Source organism: Candoia aspera, chromosome 3 (genome assembly GCF_035149785.1).
Source record: "Candoia aspera isolate rCanAsp1 chromosome 3, rCanAsp1.hap2, whole genome shotgun sequence".
NCBI classification, from domain to species: domain Eukaryota; kingdom Metazoa; phylum Chordata; class Lepidosauria; order Squamata; family Boidae; genus Candoia; species Candoia aspera.
The window spans coordinates 104,000,282-104,023,121 of record NC_086155.1 but is presented as its reverse complement, the minus strand read 5'-3'; the positions used below and the strand labels follow the sequence as shown (position 1 = coordinate 104,023,121).

The 22,840-nt window shown below is 40.7% G+C and overlaps 1 protein-coding gene across 1 annotated transcript in view; it reads left to right on the top strand.

Annotated features, from left to right (window-relative positions):
* Positions 1-22,840, top strand: part of LHX4 (LIM homeobox 4) — a 58,772-nt gene that overhangs the window by 14,243 nt on the left and 21,689 nt on the right. The window contains exon 2 of the mRNA XM_063300169.1: positions 14,552-14,723. Coding sequence (XP_063156239.1) covers positions 14,552-14,723 — 172 coding nt within the window. The remainder of the gene's footprint in view (positions 1-14,551; positions 14,724-22,840) is intronic.

Sequence of the window (22,840 nt, the reverse complement as noted above, 5' to 3'; positions counted from 1 at the left end):
ACAAGAAGGGCATGGCTGGCGGAGGAAAGAATCACTATTCTTGTTATGAATCCTCCCCAAATAAAAATGGGCATGCTATATTGCTGCAAGGAAGAACTTTCTAGACCAATATTTGGCTGAGTAGTTGACTAGAGGCCTTTAAGTGCCCAAATTTTAAGATGGAGATGGCTTTGGCTTGCTGCTTGTTCTCGCATCTAGCAATTAATCATAGCATTTCTGTTTCTCATTGTTAATAATGTTGGTTTAGTTAACTTCCTCTTTTCCAGATCCCACTGCACAGAGGGAATCCCCACTCCACCCAATATCTTTGCAATGCCAGCTACTACTTTTCCCAAGTGTAACACAGTTGTAATTTAAATCCTCTGCTTCATGCATTCAAAACTTAAAGAAAGTATGTTAAAAAGGATACCACATTTAAGTATATAAAAGGAAAATGATTTTCATGAAGTATTTGATTTTTTTTTAGGAGAGAGTTTCACAATCAATCTGATTTAACCCCAACCATCTTTTAATTGCTTCTGTGCTTTGATCTTCCAGACAGAGGTGACATATTTTTGTTTGAATTATGGACCTCTCCATAATGAAACACTTACAGAAGCATCCTAAAACTGAATTCAGTCAGGGCACTGTACCAGTGACAACAAGGTCTGTGTTGCTATTGTTATTAACATGTTGTCTCTATGCAAAATGCTACTGCAAGATGTTGAGACTTTAGACAAGTCAGAGGTTATGATTATGGCCAATGACCAGACGAAACCTGGAAAGCTATTCTTGTCATGACTTGACAGATTGACAGAAATGGACTATAGGAAGCACAGCATGCCTAAGCAACGTTGTTTTGCTATTACACCCATTCCAGCTTTAAGGGTTGCTAATGACTTTTGAAATGTTGCATTGTCTCAGAGTGTCATTGCTCATGTGGATGTACCTCCTGGAAGCTCTCTTGGGTCTGCAGGAGAAGCACAACTCCAGGATGCAATTCTTACAGAACAAAGTTTTCCTGGGGCTGTTCCCATGCTCTGTAAGTCTTGCCAATGGAAGCATCATTTCAGGCATTTCCCGGTTTTAAATCACACTACCACCTTCTCCTCCTTTTCTTTCTCCTTTGGCAGTTGATGTACTGAGCTGGTTTTTCTTTTCCTTTTGCAATTTTACTGGCCTTCTATAATCCCAGCCCTACCATTAATCAGAGTAAGGCATCCATCTCTGGTAGCAAAAGCTGAGGATGAGGAAACAGGGCAGCAGCACTCACAGACTGGCTGTTCCTCAGAAGTCCCTCTTCAGCCATTCTGATCCGTTGGAGGCCAAAACCTGCAGCCTTCATTCCACTCTTGGTGCATCAAAGGGGTGTAGACCTTGCTTGATGTGGCAAAAATGTTTCAGGCAGATTTTTTTTTTCATTACCACATTTTAATTCAAATCAGTTGATTTTATTATTTAGTATTCAATAGTCATTGTTCATTTAAAATGGTTTTAGTACTATTATTTATTGTTTGTACATAGCTTCAAGTAACACGCTGTTGGTAGAGAGTACAGCATGAATATTGCCTCCCCCCCATGATAAGGACCATACAGAATTGTTGTAAAGAGTCATGATATAATGTCTATAAAAGTTTTAACATTCAAAACACTATACAAATGCTAAGCTATTATAAATAAGTTTAAATCTTACGGTAAATAAGTTAATCTAGCCATTAAATCTGGTCCCCCTAATTTTCATGCATTTCATACTGCTCTAATTTCTGACTCACAAAATATTAATGATGTCATCAACACACCCTACTTCCTGTTACGTTCATGACAACTTCCTGCCACTGACTAGGACCAGTCATTCCCAACTCTGGCTCCAGCTCAAGGAGAACTTGTCACTTCCTTCAAGCAGTACTTTTGGATGATGTTCAAGTTCTGCCCATATGAGTGACATCACTGTTTCTATGGTAACTAATGCACTTCAAGGAGAAACCATTATTGGATTTTATTTTCTTTTAAAAAGAGGAACTAAAATTGGTGATATAAACAAAATCTGCAATGTCAGTGATGCTATAAAGTTTTCATTGCCACTTATGGGGAAGAGCTGTATAACTCACTGACATCCTGGGAAGCCTATGCAGCCTCACCGAAGGGAAATAAAACATTTATAGAACTCAATTCTGCATTAATTACGACACAGCCACCATATTACTCATAGAAATACATGAGGAGGCCCCCCAAATAAGGAAGTGAGCATAAAGCCAATGCAGTCTCCTTTCTCCAGGGTCTGGGGGGCACTAAGAGAAAAATGCACCATCTAATGGGGAGTGCAAATAAGTGAGTTCATACCTACTTTCCAGAGGTGCTTTTTCTTGCTTCCCGGCAAGTTGATTGACTATATCATCTTGCCAAATTTAAGCACAATTTTAGTCACGGCCTTTCGACAATATCTCTGTCTCTCAATCAGTCCCCAGAATGGCAACTGGAGTTCCCCCCTGAGCTTTTTCAACCCCTCCCTAAATTGGTAAGTGAGCCATTGATAGGCTCTCCTATCACTAGGAGTCTTTTTCATTATATGGATAGGATAAAGAACCAAGAAAAAAAACGTGGGTGGAAGAAGATGCAATCCAGAGACAAACTGAAGGAAAATCCTTGATTTCCATCTGGCAAGCACATCTTCAAATTGTAACATAGGTAAAGGTAAAGGTTTCCCTTGACGTAAAGTCCAGTCGAGTCCGACTCTAGGGGGCGGTGCTCATCTCCGTTTCAAAGCCTTGGAGCCGGCGTTGTCCCTAGGGACACTTCCGGGTCATGTGGCCAGCATGACTCACGGAACGCCGTTACCTTCCCGCCGAAGCGGTACCAATTAATCTACTCACATTTGCATGTTTTCGAACTGCTTGGTGTGCAGGAGCTGGGACGAGCAACGGGAGCTCACCCCGCCGCGCGGTTTCGAACCGCCGACCTTCCGATCGACAGCTCAGCGGTTTAACCCGCAGCGCCACCGCGTCCCATAAATTGTAACATATATATACTTTAATTTCTGTTCTTTCCCCATCTATTTTATTTGGGCTCTTATCATTCCTTTCCTTCCTCCTCATTTTTTCTTTGCCTATTTATTTATCTGTATGGCCTGGTAAGGGATGCAGTGGCGCTGCGGGTTAAACTGCTGAGCTGCTGAGCTTGCCGAATGGAAGGTCGGCAGTTCGAATCCGCGAGATGGGGTGAGCTCCTGTTGCTCCCAGCTCCTGCCAACCTAGCAGTTCGAAAACATGCAAATGTGAGTAGATCAACAGATACCGCTTCGGCGGGCAGGTAACGGTGTTCCGTTTAGTCGTGCCAGCCACATGACCACGGAAGTGTCTACGGACAAACGCCGGCTCTTCCGCTTTGAAATGGAGATGAGCACCGTCCCCTAGAGTCGGACACGACTGGACTTAATGTCAAGGGAAACCTTTATCTTTACCTATGGCCTGGTTACCACACTGTTACAAAGTCGTTTGTTAATTCAGAAGCCACTAACAGCCAGTTGGTCAAAAGCCTTGAAAGCAATGAATACTGAATGCCTGGAACCCAAAAATACTTAAAGTGGAGCTTTGGGTGGACCTGAACAGACACCCTGAATTGAGGAAACCAGAAAGGGAGGGATCAATATTTCCAAGAGCAGGGGGTGGAGTGGGGGACTCTTCCTGCAAAGTCATCTTCTTGGATGTTTCATCTGTGTTTGACTTAGGGTTAAAAGAGTAGGTCCATTAGCTGGTAACCTAATCAAATCTGTGGCCGCTGAAAGCAAGTTCAGTGCACATAATTCTCCATGTGTGTAGGAAAGAAAAAAGCTAAAGGGTTTGTTGGGAACAAGAGGCAGCTCTGTGGTTTGTGTTAGTGAAACAGATGTGTTCATTTATGGAAAAAAATGGCAGAAGAATCCACACAGGCAGGTGTCTATATTTTACACTGTAAAGAGACATGCAAATCATCAATTACTTTCTCTGCAATCTGTTTAGCTTTTTTATCCAACTCCATAGCTCCATAGTTGGTTTCCTGCTTCTGATATATTTAAGCAACAGCTTCTTTCACTCAGTTCATTAACCATGCTGACAGCTTCTTGGATTTGGGGGTGCTTTTCCTAGATTATAATGCAATATTGTTGTGGTCTTGAGTGACCTCCAAGCATACTTCAGAGATATGATAGTGCTGATTTTCCCTTTCAGCTCCTTCTCTCTCTTCCCATTTTTGAGACGTTTCCTCTTATGAAGCTTATTGTACTTTGTGTTGGACTTCTTCCCACGTACTTTACAATTTGTTTAACTACTTAAAATGTAAAACCAAACATGGTCATAAATTAGGGTATTAGAATAGAATACTAATACTAGAATTAGAGATGGGTCTAATATTAATATTAGAATTAGAGCTGGGAAAGGATACTTATACCATTTATCTCAAATGATGTCACTGGGCAGCCTTCCTAGTACTTTCCAGCTGTGCAGGACTACATTTCCCACCATTTCCAGCTAGCTCATCAAAGGGCACGAGAGGCACCAATTTGGAGAAGATAATTGGAAGGCATTACGTAATAAACTGTTGTGATCTGAAATATTTCATATGGCGTTCACTACTGAAATACATGTGCCACTGCTGAGGCTGTGTTGGTCAGAAGGAATCCATTTCCCAGGCACATTATCACAATCTTTGTTGTTGGAAGGATGCAGTGTCATTTCAAAGGTCTTCCATGAATGGGGTTGATGTTCTCTCTAACAACTGAATAGCAGTTGCATATTCCACACTCTAAACTTAATAACATCTGGAAAAGGGTCCCAACCATCTCACAGTTCAGTTCTGATTTGTGTCTGGAACCTTTGCTCTGCCACCAACTGGCATTCTGAAGGACAGTGAGGCATTATGAAATTCCATGAGCAAAATATACAGGATGTTCTAACATTAATGATGTATAAAGTGCTCTTTTGAAATCCCTAATAAGTTCTGAGAATGGCACAGTATGGCCAATCTGTGGCATACTTAGTACTCTCAAGTTACTTTAGAGTAACTTTTTTCAGCCCAATACTGAACAAGAGACAAATTTAAAAGAACCAAAACATAGGAATTTCAAAAAGGATTTTCACAAAAACCTTAAGTCTTAAGCAAAATCTTCTGTTAAAAATTCAAGACTTACAACTCCCTGATCAGAGAGCTTTTCATTTTACTTGTTCTGAAAGCTCTGGAAAGAAACTGCTTTCAAGGGGTTCTACCAATGCATAATTACAATTTTAGGGCAGGAACTGAAATAACCAGCACTAAAATGAAGAGGTAATTTGGCTTTGAAAAACAAGATTGATAACATGACTCAGGGCTCAAGAATTCAGCTCTTTACCTAGTGGCACTAATTTGTAGCTAGTCAACTAAACAGCAGTACAAATCTAATTCCACTGGGCTGGATAACTGTCTATTATTAAAAGACTAGCACAAAAGAAGCTTCTTTACTCTAATAAAATACTGTATTGTAAACATAGAGTAAGCACTTCGTATTATAAACATGGAGTGGAGACATTTGTTGCATTAAAGCACTAGGTTTCAATCTGGTCACAGTAAATTCCGAATTCCACTGAAGGTATTCCTATTATATTAAATTATTTAGTTAAAATAAATTAGATAAAGGAAAGCAGCTTGCTAGATGTAGCGACAGGAGAGCAGACCAGCAGACCTTCACAGGACAGACAATTGTACTTAGAAAGTCAAAGCAGGCATACAGTTTTTCCATTGAAGCCTTGGTTTATTTTCATATTTGCTAGTCATTGGGGGAGATGGATTTTGTACAGTTTGGTTGGCTTATTTCCTATCCTATAGGACAACCAAGCGGGATTGCTAAGGAAAGCAACTATCAGGAAGTCTGGATTGTTTTACATGTTGTTATCTCCTTATTGATAGAAAAGCAGTCATGGGAGAGGTACCGGAGCTAAGGACACCTCCACAGGAGGATTCTGTGCCAGTTTGAAAGCAACTCCAGATCTGTGCATACCCATAATGTAGACACTATTGGTAAATGAGACTTTATTTCCAGCTCAGCTGTGGTGTCTATGAAACCTCAGCAGATCTAATTTTCCTTTTGCTGAGCTTTGGAAGAAAGTCTTGCTTCACCACACCTCCTAACTCATGAATTCAAGGGAAGCATTATTCTCTCCCTCCCTCCCTCCCTCCCTTGCCTGCTTCTGCCAGCTTTAGTTTAGAAAGTCCAACAAAACATCACTAAGCACTAGCCTGGGTTGGTCTTCTGGTGAAGATAAAGCAGAAGCAGATGGAACTCAAATTCACCTCTACCTTCTTTGTCTGGGCTAATGAGCACCTAGAAATGGTGGCAGGGATCTTCAGTAGTTGAATAGCCTAGATCAATCCTGGCTATGATCTCTGGCTGCAACAGTGCTGATGAGCTATTCTTTTGGCTTCACAGCTCACAGTAGGTTTTAAACAGGAACAGAAAGAATGGCTGTTTGCAGCCAGGGAAGTTCTCCTTGTAGCAACGGCTCAGATTGGGGGTAGGTGGGTGGATGGCGTTGACCAGAAAAACACACAGCTTGTACTGAAAATGAAGGTGGGGGATGCACCAGCAATCTATTTCCTTTAACTTTTGTGTGGAGTGGTGGGAGGAGATTTTGGTTACTTCAGGAACTGTTACTAATAGTTAACCCTAACCCTAATCCACACTCACACAATTATTACGCATCTTCATTAATACGTATCCTGGGCAACTAATCCAGAAATTATATGTATAGTGAATTAACAGGACATCTTGGGATGCTGACTGGTCAATTGGAATTTCCAATACCACCTTGCAAGTTTTCTAATTCCTATAGAGAGATCTCTGTAAAATCTTTTTGTTTTCAGAAAAATGTTGAAAAGCCAGGATTTTACTTTGCCATAGAACGGTATTAATTTTCATTGCCACCTGTCTTTCATTAGAAGTATTTTTACGCTCCTGATCTGTTTTAGTTAATTCACCATGCATTCTGCTTTATATTAAAAACAACCACACTACTATCTTATTGTTTTTTAAATAAATATTATCAACTGGAAACTGAAGTTTATGTTGTTCCTTTGCTAGACTGAGGCTGGCGTTACCTATGTGCTGCTCTGCTAACCAGGAATTTACAGAATTAAGAAACTCTGAAAAAGCACTCTACAAAATCATAAACACCTGAAATTCTCTGATAAGCATTTGGAATAATAATAATAATAATAATAATAATAATAATAATAATAATTGTTGAAATGAAACACATGCAGAGTGGTGCTATCATGGAAGTGCCTTCCTTACATACTTGCATCCTGATGCAAGAATGTAAGTCATGACATGCATATATGACATCATATATGGCATCATTGTGCATGTGTTCACCTTTGGGCCCACAAGGTGACAACACTTTTACAGAGAAAGGTGTTGCACAAAGTCAGTCTTACCTTGCAGGTTGGAGGTATAGATATACAAATTGAATAAGCAAATAAATAAATGGATGCCTATGTATTGCAGTGAACCTGAGGCATTAACTGATTTGTTTCAAACTGACATTAAACCACTAAGAGATTTGTATGGTTTTGGCACAATCTGTTGAGTGAACCCATCCATGATGGCCCAGCAATAAAAGTGAATCAGGACACTACAGATTGTCCTAAAACCAGTTTAACCAGAGAATCTTGACCTAAGGTTATGGGAAGGCAGTTATTCTGCCTAACTGTCTTATAAATTTGTCATGAAAATAAAACGAGAGGATTCCTTATAGGAAAGCTGAGATTAAAGTTTATTTAATACAGAAATTCAACAGGAGGTTCAATTTATTTCATAATATGAACAGGAAACCCATTTGGGGGGCTGCAATGACTGATGTTTTTGTCTTCCCCTTGTTTTATTATGTGGGTTTTTCTTTTGTTCTTCATGACTTGAGTTGATGGCAGTTGGGCAGTTTTAGAAATTGATAAATAGTTCATTTATATTACAAATGCCTTTCTCTCACTTTTTTCTTATCTATTATAAGGCTGGTGTGAGAGAAATCTGATATAAAGTGGCTGAAAAATCTACTGAAAAGAAAGGTAAGAGGTACAGGGATTATCATGAAACAAAGAAGAAAAGGCCAACATGAGGAAGAATAATACAGATGTGTTTACTTAAAAAGCCCTGTGCGTTATAGCCTATGTACAAATGTCCAGAGGCAATCTTTATAGCCTCTCTAATAACATGTAATAATAGCCAAATTTCATTTGGAATATACTGTATATCCTCACTTTTTTATTATTCCACTGCATGTTCCCATCCTGGAACTCCCTGTTCCTCTGAATTTTTATTCTGAACTTTTAAATGGCACATACCTTTTTACTGTAAGTTTTGAGAAGTAGATCAATGAATTAAACTGGATTGAAATATTTGAGATATCTGCAGATATGCAAGTTAAGCAATGGCAGAAACTCAGCAAAAGTTTTCTAGCAGGCAGCCAATGCAACTTTCCAAATTAGAGCACCAGACAGAGAAGAAAACAGATGTTCTCTTAGTTGGTATGTGTGTCAGAGCATGCAAGGAGAGTGCCCTCAAAAAACCAGCCTTCCTTGAAAATTCACCATTCTGAATAACAATTAAGTTTGGGGAAGAAAAACCCTGCATTACCCTCCCCCCTCATCTTAATTTTCATGAGGGAGAGTGGTATTCTGGGGGAGGGTGAAAAGAAGAGAATTACAATGTTGGGTGAAGAGAAATTTTCCCCACAATCAGATTTAACATTCCTATCACACAGAGGCAATGAAACTTTGGGGGAAAAGGCAGTCAATTGGCATCAGTGGAAGTTCTTTTTCTCCTCCAAAGCTTAAATGCCAAAATTGTGGAAGGTGGTAAGAAGCACTTTTTAAAAATTTCAGCATGTGCTGGGGGGGGGGGCAGTTATCTCTTGTGTCCCCAGCTGCAATCCCCAGGGAATATCACCTCTTTATTGCTATGAAGACCAGGGAACCCCCCCCCCCGCCCCCCACAAACCCTTCCAGTAATGCCAGTGGACAATCCAAGTCCGGAGATCTTGATGTGGGACTGACCCCCATGCTTGCTTCCTTTGTTGCTTAATGAGTTTGCTTTATCACTGAAAATATACTGGTGTTTTTGTATGTGGGGTAGAAAGAGGGACCTGGAGGTGAACTGTATTTACTTAATGAAAACCGTGGAATGAGAGTTTATAGCATTTTTATATGTTTTTGAAAAAGGCCAGTTCCCAATAGCTGAGGCCAATATTTGCAGCTGGAGACTGTTTTAGGAATCAAAGGTTATATCATATTGGCATAATTTCCCATTGTGTATACAATCCTTTCCTTAGTCACACTTACCATCTCTCTTGCAGCTTTTTTATGCACTGCATAGTCTACAAACAGGGCTATAGATGCTGAAAATACACAAAAGGCTTTGGCTTTCCATTAGGCAGCCATCTTAGGGGGAAGAAATTAATGATGGGAGTTGGAAAGCAGAGCAGAACTGGGAAAGAACACACCCTTTAAGTCAGCCTGCTAACCTCAGGAGAATGCTCTCCTGCCATCATTGCTGAAACATGATTTCAGATGCTTGTCTGGTCAGTTCTGTCCATGGGATCCTACTCTTTATCTCAGCCAGCCAAAGGAAGGTGGGGGTAACAATGGGTTCATAGTTCCACTTTCAGTTCATTAATGTCTGTTTCCAGCAATAGAATGCTCCTCAGTAAATAAGCCAATCAGCTGGTCTGTTTCATTGGGATTTCAGTACAAAAGCTTCTGAGATGCCTTTCTGGCCATCCAGAGGATTTGTAGGGGCATAAAAAGGCAACAAATTCTTGATATTTATTGTGAATCAGTCTCCTGTCATTCCAGAACTACTTCCCTTTCCTGAGAAAGGGGAGAAAAGAGGGGGAAGGAAGAGAAAGAAGGCTCTGATGCATAAACATCTCTTGAAATATTACACCATATCTGCTCTGTGGTTTTCATCTTCAGAAATCAATCTTTTTTCAGACACATATATTGAAATTTATGTGCATTGCCTTTACTGGGTAATCTCCCCTGGCAGACTTTACAACACCTTCCATTATTTGGAACTATAGGCAGATAGAAAGAGAGATGAACTCCCAGCTCTTTGCAGCTGTATAACCTACCTTTTCCTCCTGCAGACAGACAATTCACGTAGAGACACAGCGTGCAACCAGACTGTATTTTACAGGTCTGACTAACAAACCTGAACTTGGTCATGCAAGCAGGATAGTGGTCAAAATTCAGCAAAATGGCACATTCTGCCTACTTAGCAGACTTTTGATCCCAGCATCATTTCATCCAGCACTTTGCATCCTTGACTCGCCAGTCTTGGCCCTACATAAACTAAATGTTGGCAATCTTGTGTATCTTTATAGCAATTGGAGAGACATCTTAATTTATGCACAGCATCTCAGAAGAAAGCAAAGACTATACCAATTCTAGGAAACTGTGCAGAGTTTCTGTAATATGTATGTTAGGTTTATTAAAACTGAGCTTAAACAGTCCTGGGTTTTATCTAGTCTCCGGTTTCCCCCAGGACAACTTCCCACCAAGGGCTATACAAGGGACACCTTTATTTCTGCTGCTTCAAAGTGTTTATGAATGCTTCATATTTTTAAAACTTTATTTTTGTAATAATATAACATGTTAGAGACATAATCGATTCCTATCTGGAGAAAAGATATAATTTTTTGTTGAACTAAACTTCCACTAATTGTTTCAGAAACATTATATATTTATTTATATTAATTCTGCAATTTTGATCCAACTGATCCTTTCTCTTTAGTTCTAGCTGGTTCACAAGATTAATAAAACCACAGCAATATAAAATAAGAACAAATAAATAATTAGTACATATATGATCATTTTGTTTTATTAAAAATTAAACAGTCTGAAGGAAGATAAAAAAGAGCTTTTAGTAGCAGAAGCAAAGGTAACAGTAACTCTGCATTCCAAAATGGCCTGCTAATAATTACACACACACACACACACAGAGTAATAGTATACTTTATTGATTAGTCAATTGACCATATCAAAGCATAGGCATTAGCCACAGTAAGATACAATAAAACAAAGTGAGATACACACACATAATGTCAGGCTTGCTTTGCATGCCTGCCATAAAACTATTGCTACATGCATCAGCCAAGCCAACCCGTGTCAGCTTTTGCAGCTTTGCAGACAGAGAGGATTGTTAATCGCATTCCCTCACAAGCCTTTGGAGCCAAGGACGGGCTGATAAGACACCTGGACTCTAATTAAGTCTAAGGAACTAGGAGGAGGGAGATCAGGAGTGAGAATGGGCTTGTTTGTGAGACAGAGGGGAGACTATGTCAGAGGGAATGATTTAATTTGAATGCTTTGGTGCCAAAATGTTATTCAGAGCTTTGCAATTGTCCTGTGTAATCGGATTTTAATAAATGAATTTTTTTAAGCTTCCTAATGAACTGTCTGGAGAATTTCTCAAGTTAAGATCCTGGTACTGGGGCCATCACACATAAACAGTGACTAGGTAGAGTCTAGAAAGCATTACAGTACTTGGTCCTTTAATGTGAAACAAGTGTTGGACATGGACCAGGTCTCCTAAAAAAATATCAAATACTATATTTGATTAGTTAGGCATGTTTTATCTATATAGTTTAGATTTTTTTCAGTGTGGTTCTGGATGACAGAAAAAGAGGGAGGGAGGAATTTTGAAGGCATTGTAGTTAGCACAACTAATAGTGGGTCAGAGATTACATTTTATCCATTGGGTGTTTTTCTGCACAAAATGGCACTGATTTCAATCATGTATGGAAATAAATCCTCCATATATTGTACATACTGTATGTACTGAAGCCCAAACAATGGTTAGGAAGGTTGGAAAATTCAGATCTCATGTTGGCAAAACCATCCATGCAGTCTTTCTAGTTGCCAGCTGTCCTGGATGCTGGATCTGTTTGAATACTAAGATCATCCATTTCTCTGGACCTTGTTAAAAGTGTTGATAAAGCATGGGGTGATCATGTGTCCTGTTTTACATAGGACGATCCTTTATTTGAAGAGCTGTACAGTACGAGTCTGGTTTAAACATGGAGCATAATAAGAGGGGATAGATGAAACCTTGAAAGTCTCCATCCTTATTTGCTATCTGGATTGAACAGATACGCAAGTCACAGCCTCTCACACTACGTTGAGATATCCTGCATTCCTATTTAAATGATATTATTTCCATTTTTACATTTTTCTTGGAAAATGTAAGTAGCCCCATTATTACAGGAACTCTCAGGGTGGAATCTGAAGTTGGTGTGCTATTCTTTTGAAAGCATTTCTTGCTAGCTTTTAGTGACAGCAATCAGTCAGACAAAAATTAGCAGGTGAAGTTTCCCTGGGCATGAAAATTATTGCAGTAAAACTGTCGCTTATTAAACTTCTGGGTTCCACAGTGTGACTGAAGGAATTGTGCCAACAAGAAAAAAGAAGAGAAGGGAAGGGAAGGGAGGAATGGCTGCTAGTTTGGAAAGGATTTTAGAAGGTGGATGGTTGGTTAGTATAGCACTACATCTGATTCTTCTGAGCAGAAGGATCAATATGATAGAAAGAAGAAACAAAACAAAGGACTGGTAATCTGAAGATCCAACACTGCAAAAATAGAAAACCTCTGAAAAAAAGTTGACATGCCAATATTAAAAAAATCCTAAAGCATTCAAAAGCCTGAGTTTTGTTTTTACTAAATAATTGAATCAATGTAGCTTTTTTCTAGTTCCCCTTTCAGGCATTTTCTAGTTTAGAAAACTAAGAATCTGCATATTTTTACAATGCTGCATAGCCTTAATGGTCAGCTGATAGACTTTGAAGCTACATGTTATGCTGTGAGTCATTTTGTCTGGCCATTGTTTTAATCAAGATTTGATGACATGTTTGCCCTCAGTTCCATTTCACAAGGAAAACAGAAATCGTTTTAGATGGTAAGAAACAGAGACAGTCCAAACTGTAATATTATGTCTCTTTTGGATTTTGGACATGATCCAAAGTGATAGAATGTATTATGGAAGTTTCTGAATATCCTCAAGCTATCGATTAGTAGGTCCTGCTATAGGCATGGCTTGCCTAGGCAGAAATCTGAACATCTCAGCTTTAATTTCAGGAAAGGAATCACAAACTAGAATTGGGGAAAAGGAGCACTGGTCCTACAAGGGCTTCTCATTCCTACCTACTTGTTTGTTGTTTTCCAATTTTACCCTGGCCTTAATGTTCTGCTCCTTTAATTTTTGTGAACTGCATCAATACATTTATGACCTCCTAAATTTGACAATTTGACTGCAGAATCTGGGCTCTTCTAGCTGCAGTGTTCTAGCCTAAAACGTTGAAAAATTACAATGTTTTAGGCTAAATAGATGAAGCTCATGCTGAAGCTGAATTTTAAAAGTTTTAGTTGTGAAGCAAGAAAGCTGGCCACGTGGCTCCAAGCTTTTTAAACAATGCAAAACAAGCAAGGTGTTGACTTTAAACAGGCCAGTTTCATTGTAAGAGCACAGAAGCCTCTCAATCTTCCTCAGTCAGAATTTTACACTAGAATCTGCATGGAAATAATGGTGGGGCGGGGATTGTTGCTGTATAGAATTTAATAGCAGTGAGTGGGGCTGATAAAAACTGGAGGAAACCATCTCCCTGCATCTTCCCCTCTCTGGGGCAAAAAACCAAAAAGGTTGTAGGGAAGACAATTTTAAGCTGGAAATAACAGAGCAGGGTTCAACCTACAACCTCATTCCCATTTGCTCCAAGTCCCTCCTTCATATTTAATTGCACACAATTAAATATGACAATTTTCTGATCATCTTCTGCCCAAGAAAACTCTTGCCTGTAGAATTAAAACAAATTTATACTCTGAACACAACCAAATGACCAGGCTCAGCTAAACTATGAAGGCTTTAGTACAGGCATAACTAAACAATAAGAGGTTCTAAATTGTAATTCAGGCGGTAAGCAAATGTGTGTATAAGTTGGGAGCAGGAAAGATCAACAGCTTGTCAAGGAGAAGGTAAATCTGAATGTGTGTGCCTGCCATGTTAGTTTTGTTGTTAGGCCCTGACACAGTGTGACCCCTCACCTACAGCTCTCCAGTGGATGCTTAGGAATCTCTATGCTGGCGCAAGGTATTCCCTCAGAACCTGGATGCCCAGATGATACAGTACCCATTGGCCTTAGTCACAGGAACAAAGCTTCATTGTAAATCTGGTGCCCCGTGTTCTACTCAGGGGCTGTTCTCAGTTCCCAGTTCTGCAAGCCATATAGGCAGCCTTCTGCTGTTCCACACTAATCTTCCATGCTGGTAGAAATCATCATAATGTATCCATAATGTATTAGCAGATACGTCCTTCTCACATTGGACTTCATACTGACCAATATTATGCTCCCCCACATCTGTGCATTTGCACACTCAGTATTTTAAGCAGCTGGAAAGAACGCTTTCCGACCCCCCAAGCCCCTCCACCAATCAGATGTGCCTGCTTGCTGCAGCCTTTTCACGCTCCGCAGAAATTTTTGTTGGTTGTTGCTGATATTGTTCTTTTTCTTCCTTTGCCAGAGATACCCCAGTGCGCTGGCTGCAACCAGCACATCTTGGATAAGTTCATCCTGAAAGTCCTTGATCGACACTGGCACGGCTCTTGCCTCAAGTGTGCAGATTGCCAGATGCAGCTGGCGGAACGTTGCTTCTCCAGAGCCGGAAGTGTCTATTGCAAGGAAGACTTCTTCAAGTAGGTGCAGAAAAGCTTTCCAAGATGCTTTGGAAGGCTTGCAGGACCACCGTCTGGCCCCAGGCGATGGCCTGAAAATGCCCTTGCTTTTTTGGGGTGGGGGGCTAATTGAGTGATGGTGTAGTGGGGTTGTTAAAAGGGTGAGCTAAGGAGTTGGTAATTTAGATGTCAGCACAGTCACAGCATTGTATTACCTCTGGCAAACTGTGCTAATGACTGAGATCAAACTTACAGGATCTCTTGAAAATACTATTGTTAGGAAGGGTTCTTTATTAATAACCTCTTATCCTGATGCCATGGTGATTTCTATGTGTAATGTTACCTTTGAAGGGTATTCTTAATACAAAATAATCTAAGACTTTAATCAAGAATGGCTATTCCTGTCTTATAGTTATCTTGGGAAGGTGGGAGGATGGATTTAGTTTGGATTCCCTAGTTAACATTTCCTTTTTGTTGGTTATTCAGGCTGCAACTCCATGTGCCTTTCAATTCCACTGAGCTCAGTTGCTTATTTCTGTATTGGCCCCTATAAGATTGCTTTGCCAAAGTCCCACGATCCTGTTCCTTTAAGATAAAGTCCCTGGTGCTAATTCTTAACTAAGCCTAGAGCTGGGGATGGGAGGAGGCAGGCAGGGGAGAGGCCAAGAATAACGTTGGTTCATAAATCACAAACCCTGCAGTGGAAGAGGAACTTACAAGTAGTAGCTCCAAGAGGGAACAAAAATGTTACACAGAGCAGACATCCCTTGTGAAGGAAGCTTAGTCTAAGACATCATCCAGCATTTGCCAACCCCTTGAAACAGTTTTGCATTAGAAATGAATTCTTTTGAATTTAATAATTTGTTAATCAAACCCTGATCTGCTTTTTGCAGCTGCTTTGCCCCCAGGGGGAAATCTAGGCATGAGATGAGTTGGCTGGAAGAAGGGCATGGCCTCTCGGATCAGTGCCAAGGAACTCAGTGACCCTGATAGTTTGGCAGGCAGCTGATGCCAGGTCAGGTCTAGGACTGGCAGAAAAAATAGTAGGTAATGTATGTCCACTCTGGAATCAGCGGGGGAAAGGCCACCTAATCTACTCAGTTATTTTGATGGATAATCCCAGTTAATAACATCTTGGGTTTCAGTATTTAGTATTTATTTGAATGTAAATTAACAGAAAATAATAAAATCAATTCTATTTCACTAATTATTCCATCTGTAAAATGGACAAACATTTCTAGCCTGCTTCTAGCAAATGACTATTTCCTTGAGACTTAATTGTTTACAAAGGTAGGCTAGAAATATTTGCTTATTTTACAGGGCTGCAGAAAAAAATAATGTGTATGCTTAGGTTTTGTTTTGTGTAAGTGGCACATTGCTATCAATCTGTCATAATTCAGATTTATTTATTTGCATAATTTATATCCTGCCCAGTTCTACAAACTCTGAGCAGCTCACATAAAAACATCATAAATATAATAAAACAATCAATTTAAAACAACAGGGATCATTAAAGTAGCACAGCAGACCTAACAAAATAGCCCTCTTGAATTCTAAAAGTGTGGGCACCATACGGTATATAAGGTTTTATAGGTCAAACCCAACATTTAGACTTGGAAGCATCCTGGTAACTATTGCAGATCCTGCAATATTGGTGTAACACTGCTGAAATGTTCTTACTCACCACCATGTGGGCTATTGCAGCCCCAGGTACTGCACGTTGCAGTAATCCAATCTTTTGGTAACAGAAGCATGAGTGACTGTTGTTGTGGCCACTTGCTCCGAAAAGGGCTACAACTGATGAACCAGCCAAAGCTGGGCACATTTTGCAACTGCTGATCAAATGAAAGTTATGAACCCATGTAGATGTTAAACAATATGGGAAAAAGAACTGAGCTCTGTAGGACCCGTAACTGATTATCACTAACTGGCATCACATGCTCATGTAGAAGTACAACCACTACAGCACTGACCCCATTCCCAGCCTTCATGGGCAGTTCAGAAGGATACCATGGTTGATGATATTGACTACCACTGAAAGATCCAGTCAGACAGAAGAGGGCTCACTTCCTCCATCAAGTTCAGCTGAATGACATCCATGAAAGTGAGAAGGCAGTTTCAGTCCTCCAAGTGTGAGAGGTGATTGAAAGAAATCTAAAGTATCCACTTCATCCAAGATTCTTTGCAGCTTCAGTCCCACCAGTTTCTCCAAAATATTCCCCAAAAAGGGATGGTTGGAGACTGTGGAATAGTAATCCAATAAGGTTGGATTGAGAAATGGTCTCTTCATGAGGGGTTGAGTCACCACCTTCTTCAAGGGAGGGGATTACAGACCCCTCCCTCAAAGAACCTCTCAGATCCAACTGCGTATCCCCCAGCTGTTTGAAGGAGGCAGGATTCAGCCTGCAGGTGGTAGAATTCATGCTGCAAACAACTCTGCCACATCCTCAAAATCCACAAGATCAAAAGTATCTCAGATACTTTATCTACAAGACATTGCTGTAGCTACTTCACTTATTTTTGCCAATGTGGAATCTAAAAGTGAATAAAAGGAATTATGTCAGTAAAAATATCTTGCAAACATTATGTAGCAACCTGAAGAAAGGTCATTCCACCCACCCCATTTTTCTCCAGCACCTTAGACAAAGCCATCAGGTGACATTTGGTAGCTGCCATGAGAGCAGAAAATTATTAATTCTTTGTCACTCTCATGGCCACAATGTAGGTCTGAACCTGGGCTCATACCTATATTCATTCCTCATCTTTTGCCACCATGCTTCAGAGCATCACTTTTTCTGCTTCATGTTCTAGAGCTCCTCAGTAAACCATTCCAGTGTGCTTTTCGAATTCTAGATCACCCCTAAGCAGCACTCACTATTGTGCATTGAAGGGTTGTTCATATGAAGAGGCCTTATAGTGGTTCAGGCTATTGGTCACTCATCATCTTTATGGGCAGGTGATACCTTGCTATTTAATGTGAAGGTATCAAAGGCAGTGCACTGAGAATCTTAACCTTGCAAACATGTACTGAGTGGCAGCCTGTCTTGTCTGTCTATTTGTTTTAAAGCAAATAATACAAATGTATAAATTTTGGATTAACCTCTCCCCCAAATATTTTTCTCTGTGAGAATTGTGGGGGGAAATGCATTGTTGGCTCTTATACTACCCTAGAATGAATTAACAACAGTTGGATGTAAAATTTGCCTATTGGTGAGAAAACTGTCAGCTCAAAACTATAAAGACAGAATCCACTGGGAGCTTCATTCCAATAACAGGCAGGGCTGAAGCAAGGGGTGGATGGGGTCAGAGCTCAGAGTTGGGGGAGCCATTCTCTTTCTCCCCTTCCCTTCTTTTTTGTACTCCTTCTTTCTCTCCAAAGTAGTAGGATACTAAAAAACCAGAAAGATAGCTTTTGCCAGAAGTCTGATCCCTTGCAGAGTGCTTTTGAAATTGTGTCATGGGCCTTATTAGCTTACATTAAACCTACATGTGGCCAAAAGCTGTGTTTTGCTTCCCCTAAAACTTGAATGCTTTTACAACATTGGTTTAACAAGAGCATTCCCCTTTGTATCCTGGTTGTCACGGCGAATAATAATGTGGGCTTTGCAGACCCTTGCATCTCCAAGGTCCCTCTTGTTTCAGTGCTGGAGGAGGCACTTGGGTAAATATTTGCTTCTTTGAATTATTTTGGACTGATATGGATGGATTCAGGACCTTGAATCAATTTGATAAATTGAAGCAAATAGAGAACATTCTGCATGTGTGCACATGTAGGGCAGCATTAAAATACCTATTTTAATGCCCATTCTCAACTGCCTGACTATTCTTCCAGGTTTTCTTATGCTCTTTTCCAAATACACTTGCTGTATAATGAGTTGAAGCAGCACACTTGCCTGTCTGAAAATGAGCAGAAATGTTCAGCATAGAAATATTATGCCAATATAAAATATTAAATGTTTGCTGTAGTTAGGCTATTGAAAACCTTTGGGCTCGTACAGTATTAAAATGTTTAGGTATGTTCTGAGCTCTATGTCTAAAAATGTTAGGTGACATGTGATGGAAGCATTGCATGGCGTACTAAGTACATGCCTCAAAGAGAGTTTGTAATGGGTAACATATCCGTAGATTAGTGTGGCTGTGTGGCAAACCTCTATAACAGGCAGGAGCTGGAGCTGTTGACCCTTTATCCATTTGTGCTGAAAGCTTAGTCCATGCCTTAGAAAGATCCAGACATGCACACAAACCTTGTAAAAGTTGTGTATATATTTGCATTTATCAGGAATTCTTGCATCATTTAGTCTGTTCCTGCTAGTCTTGGGGAGATCCAGGGGATATATAGAAATCTCATTCTTTAACATCAGAATTGCTGTGCACCAAAGCAAAGCCTAGAGGCTTTTGCTGCACATGTGTGACGATTCATAAAGTACCCTTCCCCCTGGAAGTATCCTGCTTTCCTAATTCAGAATACAGTTCTACCATCTGTTCTTCCTATTGTTGATGGAATGACAATACTCAGTCTCCAGGTATGAATGTAGAAAGACAAGGGCTCTTGTAAAGTGGATTCCCAAGTACATGAAATATACATATGGCTGGCCAGATGGGTATTTATTCCTGTAAGATAGAGCCAGCCCAGCTCAGTGTACAGGTGAAGGAAAAGTGTAACCCGAGAAATTATGCCATCTCCTGCCCTCTCCATTATTTGGCTGTATTGCTTGATATCAGAAGCATCTGCCTGCCATCTCTTCCTCCCTCCCTCCCTGCTTTGCCATTAGTAAGCGAGGAACATGTGACAGAGCAGATGCTGAATGCAGAGATCCTTTGAAGCCATCATGTAGAGGGTTGGTGGTTGCATGTATGCAGGGGATTAGAACATTCAGAAAATTGGGGGGGGGAATAATGGTTTTCTGTGGAATGTGATGATGATGATGATTTCACGATGCAGCTTTTAGGGTTGAAGGGATGGCTGCAATAAAAAGGTTACTCCTGACTTGGCTGATTAGCTTGATCAACTTGGTTAAACATGAGGTGGTAGCATCCTGAAGAGGGAGACTGAGCATACCAGGCAGGCTAGTGTCATTTTTGAGTTCTCTCTTACTACACTTTTACTACATGTGTATCTGTGCTTATTAACTGCAAGGGGTCTTGCAACTGGCAGCATGAAGGCATGCCATCACCCCCACCATCTCATTCTGCTGGCACTGTGTAGACCAGATCAATCAATTGGGCAAGGGATGGGAAGAGAATATACAGTATTTGCAAAATGTCTTGATGGAAGTGCATGTTGTGGGTACAGGCATCCACAGGGCCTGAGGTCCTGTCAGATACACTGCAAGCAAGAGGAAGAATGTCCTTCAAGGAGAACTGGAGGAGATTGTGATCTCCAGAGGGAAGATCTGAATGAGAGTGAAAAAAAGGAATGGAATGTATCTGCTTTCCCCCCCAGGCCCCCAGCTAGGGTCTGTGTCACCTCGGGCAAACATGGATTCCGCACCCATTTTGGTGCCCCCCAGCACTCATTTTGGCACCCCCCCAGTGCGGTGCCTGGGGCACATGCCCCTCTTGCCCCCCCTAGTTGTGGCCCTGTTCCCCACTTGCACTTAGGGAGCCTGGTGGTGCATAAACAGGATGTACAGTATGTACTGTTTTACACTGGAGCTGGTCCTGGGTCTGAGAGCTGAATCCCCCAGAGATTTGCCAAGCAGAAACTCTGGCGGTTCTTGTAGAATTTATTCTCATCAAGCCTGAGAGGGGAGCTCTAACAGTTGACTTCTAGGCCATCTGATAAGGAAAAAAAGAATATCCCACCATTAATGGTGAACTTTTTACAGCTTTAACTTATATCTACTCTTTTTTTTTCCAATGAACAGTCCAGTAAGCAAACAACTCTCTCTCACCCCTACTCCCCAATTCCAAGGTGCGCTCATTCTGTTTGTCTCTGCAGAACTGTAGCTCCTGTAGTTGGCTGCCTGCAGCAAATCTTCAGTCCATTTTTCTCTTCCTGGGTCAGATCTCTGAACTGCGTCTCACCTCCTTACATATGAACTGAGTTTTGCACCACATGGATACAGCTGCCAATTTCTGATCTGGCATTTCTTACACAAAGCCTCGTGCCTTCCCTTCTTCATCTCTTGCTTATGAGTAATCTTGCTGCCATGAGAAAGGTGGGGTGGTGGTGTCCCTCTGCTAGTTCCAAACATGATTCCTTTCCTCCTCCTCACTCTCCTTGTCTCTCCCTCCTGTCTGCCATACCCAAAGTTGAGGTCTTATGTATATCCTGATAGCTTTCAGTTATTCTTTTTTACTTTTCCTAGCCATTTCATCCAGGCTTGGTCTCTTTCTGGGTCAATCCCTTCTTGTATCAAGCAGTGTCTCTAGCTCTGAGTGCACCCACCCACAAATCCACATCTTTTTATTTCTTTTCCAAATGTTAAGTTTCATTTCTCCTTGTCAGTTCCGTGGATGACCGCCCCTTTTGAATGTAAGGCCCCAGTTCAAACTTCCTAGCAGGGTTTTCAGTGGTCTGGTGGAGAACTATGTTATTTCCCCTTGTAATCTCTGTACCTCTTTCTCCTTGTTTATCTATGCATCATTTTTCCTCTGTCCTGCCTCCCTGGGCACCCAGATTCCTAGCACCCAAATTAATTCCTTGCTTTTCATAGCAAACACCTACCAGCTTGCCCCAATTTCACTCATTTCCCCAACTTTACTACAACTCCCTGGTTACACTACACTGTTCAGCAGTGTTTATTTATTTATTTAATTAATCGACTTTGTATAGCCGCCCACCTCACATACAGACTCTCACATAGTAACTTTCCTGATGACAGATCACTACCTGCCTTGAGTGATCTGGATGAACTGGAGAGAAACATTTCTAAGAAATAATATATGCAAATAGAAGTGGGAGACATGGAACCCAGACCTCTCTGCAAACTATGTTCAGGTCTGCAAGTGGCCTTTGTTTTCTGTGCTAGGCCTGCTACCTTCTGAGATGGTTCAATGTTGCTAGGCAATAGTTCTCCAAGTAAGAGGAAGGCCCCAGAAGGCAGATGCCAGGAGATACTGAGGTTCTTCTAGGACACCCTTACAGCCTGAAGCAGCTTGCACCAACCTTCTACCAGCCCCTTTGTCAGCCTTCCCAGGTAGACCAGACAGGAAACATGGCCAGCATAGCTAATTCTACTTTATTGTAAGGCTATATTAACAGAACCTTTCAATCTGAAAGTACAAATCACCCACTGTCTCTTTTTACAGCCTGATAAGTTAGGGAGGATCCTTTCTGAGTTTCTTTCTGTACCCGTTATGCAGCTGTGGGTTCCCCCACCCCTTTTATCTGATCATTCCCTAGGCAGCATTTCTTCCCCCTCTCCCAAGGTCATTCCCACATACCATTACACCCTTTCAGCAGCTGATGTGATATCAGAATGGCTTGTCCTGCCTCTTGGGTTGCCAGTGATCTGTGTTAGGATAAGGATTTTGCCTTTCCCAGAGATCTAAATTGGTGCCAACATGACTGTCAGTTTTTCCATGGAAAACAAGAAGCAATAGCAACATGTTGTCTTAATGGTTAAAACAGATGAGATCTAAGCCTTTAGGAACTTTAAAGAGGGAGAGAGATAATGAATTTGTTTGTAACTGCTGTAAAGAAGATTGGAAGTCGCTTCTTTATATATCTTTTCTTTTTCTATCTGCACTGTCTTTTCTGTTTCTTTTATCTCTCTTTCATTCTTAATTTCACTCTATATAATTTCATGTTTATTTTTTACTTATGTGAAAATATTTAATAAAAATTATTTTAAAAAATAAATGAAAGCCAATCAAATATAGCAGGTGGAAACCTGTTCCTATATTAATAATGCAACTATAATATGTTGATAGAAGGAAAACTGATCCAGTAGTTCAGTTCAGTTCAGTTCTCTCTCTCTCCCTCTCCACAGAGAGGCACATGGACTACGTAGTGGCTACGTAGTTATCTTTTGCATTAAATGATCCTACAAATGCTTAAAACGGTATGCAAGTTAGTTGCAGAAATTGGGAGTAGATGGGTCACTGACATCACTGGGCCCATTATAGGCACCCTCCGTTGCTAGGTGCTCTCTACTGTAGCTGAACCACACGGACACCTTGCAGAACTTCAG